Source organism: Zerene cesonia, chromosome 11, assembly GCF_012273895.1.
Source record: "Zerene cesonia ecotype Mississippi chromosome 11, Zerene_cesonia_1.1, whole genome shotgun sequence".
In the NCBI taxonomy this organism is placed as follows: Eukaryota; Metazoa; Arthropoda; class Insecta; order Lepidoptera; family Pieridae; genus Zerene; species Zerene cesonia.
The window spans coordinates 5,872,610-5,884,025 of NC_052112.1; the positions used below are offsets into that span (position 1 = coordinate 5,872,610).

General features: G+C 33.5%; 1 protein-coding gene across 1 annotated transcript; it reads left to right on the plus strand.

Annotated features, from left to right (window-relative positions):
* The first annotated feature begins 1,332 nt into the window (after positions 1–1,332).
* On the plus strand, positions 1,333–9,935 carry LOC119830285 (ras-like GTP-binding protein RhoL). Its single transcript, XM_038353244.1, has 5 exons — positions 1,333–1,750; positions 6,990–7,104; positions 7,236–7,353; positions 8,360–8,438; positions 9,311–9,935. The coding sequence occupies exons 1-5, from the start codon at positions 1,635–1,637 to the stop codon at positions 9,432–9,434; spliced, it is 552 nt and encodes a 183-aa protein (XP_038209172.1). The 5' UTR covers positions 1,333–1,634; the 3' UTR covers positions 9,435–9,935.
* The last annotated feature ends 1,481 nt before the right edge of the window (positions 9,936–11,416 follow it).

An 11,416-nucleotide genomic window follows, 5' to 3' on the forward strand; every position in this document is an offset into this window, starting at 1 on the left:
TACCTTTGCTCATTGTTCATTAGAATATATAAAGTATTATATATGAATAAAATACAAATCGGTGAACTCTTAAAACTTCTAAATAATATCCATAGCGTTTGTATCTATTCCATTATAGAACGGAGATCGGTCTACGTGCAGATAAATAACGACTACTGTAATTTCTAAAAAAATAAATATCGTTATCAGAAATAGAATTTATAATATTAAGAAAAAAATCGTAGAACACACATCGGTATGTCTGCCCGCACAAGCTGGCTTGACCCTATGCACACGCGCAGCGCGGGCTCCCGCACCAGCGACAAAAGCGGTACGGCAAGATTGCCGCCGGCGCGGGAGACACGCTGAGCGTGTCATAGCCGCATCGCTGAATTAAAAAAGTTTCTGGATCAGCAGTGAAGTTGATGAGTACTAAAAAATGTTGTTCATAGAATTCAAAGTCAGAGTATAATTTACTTAAGAGTGGACAATATGAATAGCGCTAGGCAATCATAAACAAGGTTAAATGGTGTTTATTATATATTTTTAATCCGACGTCTGAAAAGAATTACGAGTATATTAACACTCCACGTAGGTCGCTACTTGCTAGACCCATCCCGGCTTCGCACGGGTGCAATTCTGCATGATAAATAGTTACAGAATGTAAACATTCCTCTTGAAACACTATCCATCTGAATGTGGGAGTCGAGCACGATTTGGGTCAGCTTGCAATTGCATCGGTGAAGATACCATATTCGTTTGGTGAGTGGGGAAGCCCGTATCCTTTTCCTTCCCTTCCCAGTCCTTTCCTTTATTCCCTGTTCCGTTGCCGACTTCGACATAAGAAAACTCCCTTATAAAACCTTCATAAAAATTCGTCGAATAGTTTTAAATACCCAAGGATACATATAGACAGAAAGCGAAAAGCTGTTTTGAATTACGCATGTCGCAATTTTCTACTAAACTATGTAGTGATAGTGATTTATTTTATGTAAATTGAATATCTAGATATTGTTTGGTAACATAAACACTTTCGATATTTAAAAACACATTTACATTTGCTATTAAATATTCAAATAATAAATTGGATTATTTGAAAGAGGAGGGTACAATTTGTTCGTAAGAGCACATTCATAAGCTAAGAATTGTTTCCATTTGCCGCCGATGGTAAACGCAACAATTGTTTGACGTTATTTCATTTGTTCGAAAACTTTGGACAGAAGACGCACACTGAATTGATTAAGAATACGTAATATATCGATCTATCGAGTGAGGCTTGCGGTGGCTACTTGCGCGACGTTTGACGCAGCTACTATTCATCGCTTGACAAACACTGAGTTGAATCATTCCAATTCCAATTATACTATGTTCGAGTCACAACTCACAAGCACAACCATTTTGCATTCATCCGCGAAACAGTGCGCGCGCGCTTCGCTACAATTAACATTGCTGCGTTATCGTAAATATTTCTACAAGTGTGATAAGATCATTACATCACTAAATGATAAGAGCCGCTAAGGAGTGATTTGTCTTACCGGTTGACGAGTTATCGCTCAAATTCGATATGCAACGTTACTGACTAAAAAGAGTGTTAAAACAATAATTGACATTGCTATTGATATTGTGTGTATACATTTTCGAATGTGGTGTAAACCATGGGGACGGCGAAAAGACTGAAGGTTACAGTGGTCGGAGACGGGATGGTGGGCAAAACATGCCTTCTGTACGTGTACACAAGGAACGAGTTTCCAAAGGAATATGTACCAACAGTGTAAGTACATCGTTCTTTAAATTGTAAAATAGTTAATCCGGATAAAGACCTGCTGCTGCAGTAGGTACCTACTGGCAATAGGTCAACGGGTCAGTAAATGCTAGCGTTCCGTACGTGTCTAAATTAGCAGGTGATGCGGTTACGTCGTTATCACTCACAAATATTGTGTGGAAAATGACTGTACCCAATTACTACTCTATAACATATTTCGTGCGAGAATATATGATTTAAGTTACTTTTCCTTCTATGACTTCATAAATATTTTATCAACATAGGTATTAATATGAATCATCACTGTAAATAGCTTTATTTATTATAAATTAAGGCTAAAGAAAATCGATGAAATCATTAAAATTATGACTACTACTACCTCTGCAGCTTAAATTTTCTATACTGTTAAACAAGTCTTTTCCAATTATTTAACTAAATAACTTTTATATAACGCATCACATATAATATTTAAAATAACAGCTCATATTACATCAATTTCATTACCCGTATTATTATACTAGCTGTTCGCCCCGGCTTCGCCCGTGGTACATAAATATAGGCTATTTATTTGTCACTCAGTGAAGATGCATCTTTCTTATGGTCAAAGAATTTTTTAAATCGATCCAGTTGTTTTGAGTTTATCCATTACAAACAAACAAAAATACAGATTCTTCCTCTTTATGATATAAGTGTAGACTACTCTTGCATTACCTACTATATAGTTACTTTGTTTTATGTTGTTTAAATTTCGAACATTTACAGCGAGCTTGGTCAGCGGCTTTTCGAAACATCGTGTCGCGTTGGGATAAATAATGTAATGACCAAATCGCCTGTTTAAAATTCTTTAAAAATATCTGTATTAATTGCTGTTTTTATAGTATTATTGTGACATTTATTTTAATTGCACCTCCTGCCCTTTTTTAATAATTAATTGAATAATTAGTAATATTAAATTGGTCACCCATCCAATAAATGACCGTGCCAATCGTTTCTTAATTACGATTTTTTTATAATTTGTTGGTAACAGAAATACATAATTCTTAAAAGTTACAACTATCTAACGAACACGGTTCATAAGATTGTGAAATACAGACGTACGGAAAGACAGACGGATAGAAATAGGAAAAAATGCCTCTCTTAATTGAGACCCCAGTAAATTGATTTTACTTGACTAAATTTCTACATCACTGATAACATAATACTATACTAGGTTAAGATGAAACTAGTACCAAACAGCTTTAGATGAGCTAAGAGCAAACAAACACACGTTTTCATTAAACTTATGACACCCGTTACCCTTTGCTTTTGAACAAGCAAAAAAAAAAATCGAGAATATGCTATAACCATACGATAACATAATTAAACTAAGACGTATGGCTCACTGGCTATAGTTTATTATTTAAACATTTTAAAAAACCTTTAAATAAAAGCACACATTACGTCATCTGTAAACGTGACCACTACTTATACGGAAGTTATATTTTTTTACAAATTGGTAACCATGACCTAATCAATAGCCAATTTTAATAGGTGTCGCCAACTTGTTCTTCATTTTTTAGTGAAATCTTTTAAATACGTCATTTGATTTTAATATACAATGAGAGGACCCACTAGAGTTGCACGATGTAAACTAATATGTAATGGTTAAAGAAGGCAGACAAATAAAGCACGTAGCTTCCTAAATTCAAAAAAGTTATAAGAAGTAAGGACTCTATATAGGTACTAAGATTGTATTTACTAAGATTTATATTTTCTTATATTATAAGAACGTACTTCACAATCTTCACAACTATAAGAAGAACTATTGTTGTTGAGTTATTCCTAAAATTCAAATTCAAGGCAGCGTTATTGTTACAAAATTTTAGGCGTAGTAATACATAGGTACTTTATGATTTTGTACGCGCATGAGTAAATACCTATTTTACGAATCTTATATATAAAAATCAATTGCTGTTCGTTAGTCTCGCTAAAACTCGACAATGACTGGTCTGATTTTTATCATGTTTTTCGTGCATTCTGAATAGGCCAGAGAAGGTTTAAAAGATAAGAACAATACGGTAGCGGGCGAAGCCGCGGGCGGGAAGCTAGTTTGTTATACAAATGTTATTTGGTCTAGTAACCGACGGGTTCGAAAAAGGATCCTACTTCCAATTACCTACGCATACATATTATTAATACTAATGAAGCGTTTACGAACATATAAGCAAATGTCAAATCAAAGCTATAGGTAGGAATAAATACTATGTATTCTTTGGTAGCGATACAAGGTACGCCGTAAACTTAACTAGGTAGATAATTATTTCCTCTCCGCTACGGCTAAAGTCCTAGCTATAATAATAACATATTTATATGTTCACTGAGTTAGGCCCTTGCTTTAGAAAACTTCTTAACACTGGGGAATCGTAGGCCTCGCAAACGCAAGTTAGGGCGGGAGACGCCGCGATTTTCGTTTTAGTGTTGTTTAAGTTCATCATCGATAGTAATGGGTCCGCACTCTTGTGGCTATAAGTCATTTATTTATTTTTTAGTTTTAAATGCTACTAATGATCAGTAGTGTAATGACGCCTAACACGTGATTTGAACTTCTTCAATCACAAACAGTAAAAAAACTAAAGCTAATAAACTACTAAATATTTCTCCGACGATGAAAACTCAAATACTGAAAATCTCTCATCTCATATTATGTTTCCAAAGATGACATTTAAAAAGTAAAAATGAGGTTTCTATGTAAAATTACAGTTCATATTGAACAACGCATAGACAAAGTATTGACCGTCTCCTTGGTACAGTGGTTAACGCGTGAGCGTAGAACCGAGGGGTCCTGGGTTCAATTCCCGGTGGTGACGCACAAAAAAAAAATGTCTCGGTCTGGCAGGGCACAGAAGGCTGATCACCTACTTGTCCGTAAAGAAAATCGATCAGTGAAACAGATGTTCATCATCTGCCCCATACCCCACTAGGGGACACGGGACTTCACTTATAGACAAAGTATAGATAACCATAACCTGCCTCACTTTTAATAATCCTAGTTTTATCGATAAATGAGAGTGATGATTTTATTTAGTCCCTTCACTAGTCGTTTCACAATCTTCGGTGCGATATTATCAGGTGCAATTTATATTTATCTACTCTTTGGGTACAATCGACACCACTTTCACTATTTGATGGATTATTTTGATAGACGATGAAATTTTTGGATCATTATTTCTCTTTTTTGTTATGCCTTATAATTATCGAAAATTGACATATTAAATATATTCATACTAGATTTCCGCCCGCGTTTTTCCCTGCGTAGTCGCAGAAAAATAGACCCGGGGTTTTCCTCGCATGTTCCCGTTCTCGTGGGATTTCCGAGATTAAAACCTTCCTATGTCCGTCGCATGGTTCAAAGCTACCTCTGCAATAATTTTCAACCAAATCGGTCAATCCGTTCTTGAGTTATAAATAGTGTAGCTGGTGTTAGTTACACTATTTATAACTGAAATTTCTTTTATCTTATATATAAAATTCTCGTGTCACAATGTTAGTCTCTATACTCCTCCGAAACGGCTTGACCGATTCCTCTAAAATTTGGTAAGCATATTGGGTAGGTCTGAGAATCGGCTAACATCTATTTTTCACACCCCTAAATGATAAGAGTAAGGCAGAACAGCGTTTGCCGGGTGCAGCTAGTATATATATATAGATTTAATAATAACATGTATATTATATATATTTGGTATATCTTAGATTTCTTTTGGCACGTAAGTAAGTACTATGTAACTAAGTACCTAATCGTAGGTATGTACTTATAGTTCCTACCATGGCAGGATGCCGAAATATTGCTATTTGGTAAGAGTGTCACAATATTAATATATAACTGCATCTGGTACGTAGATATCTATTGTTGTGTTAAATTATTATGTAATTAATGATTTTTGAGAACTGTAATGCATAGGAGAATTTACCTAAAACTGAAGAAAGGAAGTCTATTTTTGCTTAGAAAATATGTCAAATGTTCTGGTCGATTTACAAGCAACATGCACTATTTGTAAAGTCAAATAAGCGACATCATTGTTGTATTGTACGGGCCTGTGACTTCCTCCTTAAGAAACTGGACACACGCCTACTAACGCTTTATAGACTTCCTTGCGATCCATCTCTGTATTACATTCCAAGGACCTACGCATTTGTAGTCAATGACCGTAGGTAACCGATTTGCATTGGTATTATATTCAAATTATAATAACTTGCTATTTCAGTATGTCTGCCTTAAAATTTATAATCTGAAAATTTAATTATATTTGTATTTCATTGATTTTGTACATTTAAGTATATCATTTGCGTCTGAGCGGAAGAACAAATATAAATTCAATAGACCTTCATATCTATTTAGTTACTGCTTAACCGCAACTTTATAAACGTGTTTTGTAGGTAATACTGCAGATTATAAATCATTGTAATAAAAAAACAATTCTATATTGAACTAAAAATATTTCACGGTGGGTAAAATCATATAAATTATTCAAAAACTTTACACACAAATTTAGTTAAATTTGTTTATAAGTAGTTTTATAAACATGCAAAAGGTGCAGGTAACCTTTTGTTTGAAGATATAATCTATTTGACCGTTGCCAAAGTATTGAAATTCGAACTTTGTACATTTATAAAGGATCTTATTATCCTTAAATAGGGTTGAATTATTTATTAGGATTATATTATCATTTTCTTATGTATGCTCTGTATAAGAGCAAGTGAGACAATTTCGTCGCTTCTACCATTAAAGCGTATTTTTGTTCTATCTTTTGAACTAAGTATTATATTCAGTTACTTTTGATTTATTTTTTATTAGGTTAGTTTCCTCAATGTACTTCGTTACGGACTGAAGCAAAATTTGAAATTCAGTTAATAAAGTTAAGGGAAAAGTTCCAATAGTTAATCACTACATAGTATTAAGGAAAGTCGCGTCTTTCCTTATGTATGAATGTATGTCCATATGTATGCTTAGATTTAATTACACAACGAATGTTGATGAGGTTCTTATAATAGATAGAATGATTCCAGGTGAAAGAATACATATACCTTCACTTTGAGTTATATTTTAAATTACTGCGAATTAAACGCGTGCGAAGCCGTGGGCAAAAACTTTACTATAATAATAGTAAATAATACTCCAATAATAAAGACAGGTTCGAAAAATTATGATCGCAACAAATACTTCACACACGTTGTAGGTGTATTCTTTAAAAAATCTGTTATTTTTTTTTAGATTTGACAATTACGTGGGACACATAACAGTCGATGGCGAAGAGATCGAAATGGCGTTATGGGACACAGCTGGTCAGGAGGATTATGAAAGATTGAGGCCCTTATCATATAACAGCGTAAGAATTTTTGAATTTATTAAGTAAATCAACCTCAATTGAATAAATTTTTTAAACAAACTTTTAAATCTATATATTCGATACCTAAATTGTGTCCAAATTATTACAATAAATGTTTTTTATTGTTCTAGACGAATTGCTTCTTGGTCTGTTATTCAGTTGGTAGCAGATCTTCTTACGAAAATGTTATTCACAAATGGTACCCTGAATTAAAACACTTCAGTTCTTCTGTGCCAATAGTTCTTGTTGGTATGTATAATATTCATTGCTAAACATATGTATGTAATATATTAATTAGAAATGAGTCCTACGATAATTTACTTGTCATATGTAAAATTCCCTTATCATAGTATCTGAGTGCTAAACTCAACTCAAACTCGAACATTTATTCATTCAACTAGACTTCTTATAGAAGCACTTTTGAATCGTCATAATATTACATAGTTATAACATTTACCACCGGTTCGGAAGGCAGTTCCTACAGAAAAGAGCCGGCAAGAAACTCTGTAGTGGCTCTTTTAAAGAAATAAAATTTTTACATTTTAATTCTACATAATATGTAATATGTACATAATAATAATGATGCCAATGAACTGACCTGTGGTTCTTAAGCGACAACATTCCATGGATTGTCATCTTCCATATATTCATTAATGCATTTTTAATATAGTTTTTGAATTAAGAACTACTAAACGATTTAATACTATGAGGAATTCTATTGTATAAGCGTAAACCTTGCCCCATAAATGATTTTTTTACTTTACTAAGCCGGAAAACAGGCATTGCAATTTTATTTCTGTTCCTCGTGTCATAACTATGTCTATCACCTACTTTTGTATGCAAGTCGATGTTATACACGTACACGTACACAACGTGTAAAATGTTATTAAATTAATACTGTGACGGCACAGTAAGGATACCAGTACTCTTAAAGAGATCTCTTAATGAGTCCCGAGCCCATAAATTATATATGGAACGTATGGCCCTTTTTTGCATTACAAATATAGTTTCAATATCAGCTGTCCTGCCCCATAGCAGAATTCCATAGGACATGACGTTAGTTGCCATAGTCGTCGTAAACAGCTTCGCCGATTTCTATAAAATTTTACATGCATTCTCTGCCACTAAACAATTTTTTATTTCCCTAAATGTTAAGGTTGTCTTGGCATTGCGTTTTTAGATGGGATTAATAATGAAAACACACGAAGTAAATTATTAAATTAAACTAAAATTATTATTTTATTATATATTCCAGCTACAAAAACGGATTTAAGGTCATCAGGAAAAGCTGTCATCACAACTCAGGAAGGAAAGCAATTAAAGAAGAAAATCCGGTAATTTCATTTACAACGTTTCTTGTAAAATAAGTTCTGGCCTTAAACCAAAATTCGTTTTTAACTGAAGTCACATGATTCCAAGTTCAAAACTACCTGCCGTAAAATAGGATTTGTTTAAGTCAAATAGTTCTTGACACTGGCAAATAGTTGAAACTTATTGCCATAAAGGAAGAAAATAAAAAAGTCAAATAGTTTTAAAAACAATAGTCCTTGCTTCATAAATATTTACGTGCCTCTAGCTATATATAATAACTCTGCTAGCATCATTCAAAGGCAGTGGTAGTAAATATTAGTAGATATACTTACTAATGCGCATATTTATTTTGTTATGGCTAAAACTTAGGTATAGTATGTAAAATTTTAAAAAATACATGATCATAATTTTAAATTAAAATCCTTTGCACATTTGAAGCTATGTTGGAGTCTCATATCACGAACGCACGCCGGCAGCTGTGTTATCAGTAACATTATCGTACGCCGATAGCTGCAAGTTGAGATACAGCCCGAGTAGCTGTTGACTGAATAGTTTTAATTTTATACTAAACACAATATAATAACTGTCATCAATTACTTTTTTAATTAATGAATTAGCTCTAATGGTGTTCTAATTATTTAGATATTTACGTAGCCGTACTTGTTAATATCGATTTGTTTTCTAAGAAAACAAGTTTAAACAATCAGTTGGGTAATATATTTTTTTCGTTTTTTAACATCGAGTGTTAAGTAACCTTAACGGATGCACATGCATATACAAACAACATTGTTATCATTCTGAATAATATGAACAATCTGGTGTTTTTATGGTAGATATGTACTTTTATATTAATTATGTTACGTCCTTTTAATATGAATTATTTATTTTATTACAGCGCTGCTCAACTAGTGGAATGTTCCGCGCTGGAACGAGTGAACATGCATGAAGTTTTTGAAGAAGCTGTACGTGCTGCTCTTCGTAAAAAGCCTGTTATCAAAAGAACTTGTCAATTCCTTTAGTTACTTTTATTTTAAGAAAGTAAATACTTAAGAGATCCCAGGATTCACATCGCGATCTTCAAGATCCAGTCCACTGATTGTATAAAGACGTGCCAAAGTTTAACAGAGAGATTAACAGTAGATAATACAAAATTATTATGATTTAATGTGCTTGAAAACGTTAAATATGGAAAAAAAATATTTATTTACAAGCAATATAAACCTAAATTTAATAATTAAGCGATTATAATTGCTATCTACTTAAATTATTTTAGCTCATAGGTAATAAACACAATAAATGCATTCAGTATTGTTTTACGCACATAAATATTTTATAAGATATACGAGTAGAATCACAAGTTTATGTAAGATTATATATTTAAGAACAAAACAATGTTAAATTGGACTAGGCTATTATTTAGCTTCCCAATATACTTTCAACAATCTACTTAGTATACTAATGTTATGGGAGTACTTATTTAAATTTGTATGCGACATATTCAATAATAAATATACGATTTTGTTACCTATTTCTATTCTTTTATTTACAAATATCATATGCATTTTATGTCAAGTTAATTGTATTAAGATACATGCATGAATACAAAAACAATAAAAATTGATCGTGAGATCGATCGATTGAATCGGATCTAAATTTTCTATTCTATAGATAAACAGATTTAACTGAATTTCGTCACTGCAGCTAATACTGACGATTCGTAGACATAAAAATAACGATGACCTATCAAGAGTTGGGAGAGTTCAGACAAAAGACAAACTATATGTTTTCCAAGGCATGTTGTTTCTCTCTATAATAGAAACTGTTAACCATTGGAGCAAAGAAGCATCAATGCTGTGGAACCTTTATAAATAAGTATTTAAAATGCCTGTTAGAAAAATCAAGGGTTTTAACTTTTTTAGATTAAGGGACACACACAGAGAAAACAAATTCGCTATAAGTGTTGTGTGTAGACGATGACGAATAGCTCCATGACGGTACCGTGCAATTCACCATGCAGCGTATGAGCCATTGCCATGAAAAAACATTTCGCAACATAGCGCGGTGTCAGTTTGATATTGGGATATGTCAAAGTACCGCTGGGCTAGCACTCCTGGAGAAAAACTGTTGGAAGCTGTTGGAGTGAGGGGAGTTCGAGGTCGGCGTAGCGTACTAGGATTATATAAGTTCCTCTGGACCCCAGTCAAGATTCACAGAAACCGGATGAGGATGTGGGAGGAAGTCGCGTGTGTGATTGCAAAGCTAGGGTAGGGCTTATGAAGGCGTTGTATAAATTATAATTTCTGCTGAGAGGTAGCTTGCTTATGGTGTTGAAGAAGGGATAGAGCCGACTCATAATGAATTTATCTTTTCTGAGGAATCGGATATTCTAACTGAAGGTCATTCGTGTATCAAGAGTGACTGTTAGTAGTACAATCACGTACGGCAGGTATTGATTCATAAATGCTTATAACCAAGTTACACAAAATCGTGAGAGAACTCCTCTTTGCGGAGAACCAATGGTGACCATCACACACCATGTATTATTAAGTTTATTGCTAAGTTGTATCTCTCTCTCTATTATCAATCACGTTTAAATTCATGAGGCTTCCATGCTATTTACTTTTTGGTGTTTGAGGCGTTATGTACACTTGAGTAGTGTATCTTATCGAAAGCGCCTTCAATAACTATGAAAGTGCTAATAGACATCGATTGTTTATAGAATGCTTCTTGCTTTGTAACCTGACCCATCTTATCGAATGTCCATTTCTCGATTCAATGGTTGCGCAAAGACAAATAATATGATCGAAATATATGTTAAGGACAGAATAAACACGAAATGATGATGATAAATAATTTTTATACAATATATTGTATAACAAGGTAATCTGTGACGGTCATGCTGTCAAACCACTTTGACAGTTAAATTGAGTATATTGATAATTGACCTAACTCATAACTGTCAAATGTCAATTGACGGGATAACGTAGCGTTTATGTTGAGT

Bases quoted from the DNA above. Each gene is read 5' to 3' on its own strand.
- LOC119830285 (XM_038353244.1), top strand. From the start codon at position 1,635: ATGGGGACGGCGAAAAGACTGAAGGTTACAGTGGTCGGAGACGGGATG. The intron at 7,105-7,235 runs GTAAGAATTTTT...TTATTGTTCTAG, and splicing joins GGCCCTTATCATATAACAGC to ACGAATTGCTTCTTGGTCTG. The intron at 7,354-8,359 runs GTATGTATAATA...TATATATTCCAG, and splicing joins TGTGCCAATAGTTCTTGTTG to CTACAAAAACGGATTTAAGG.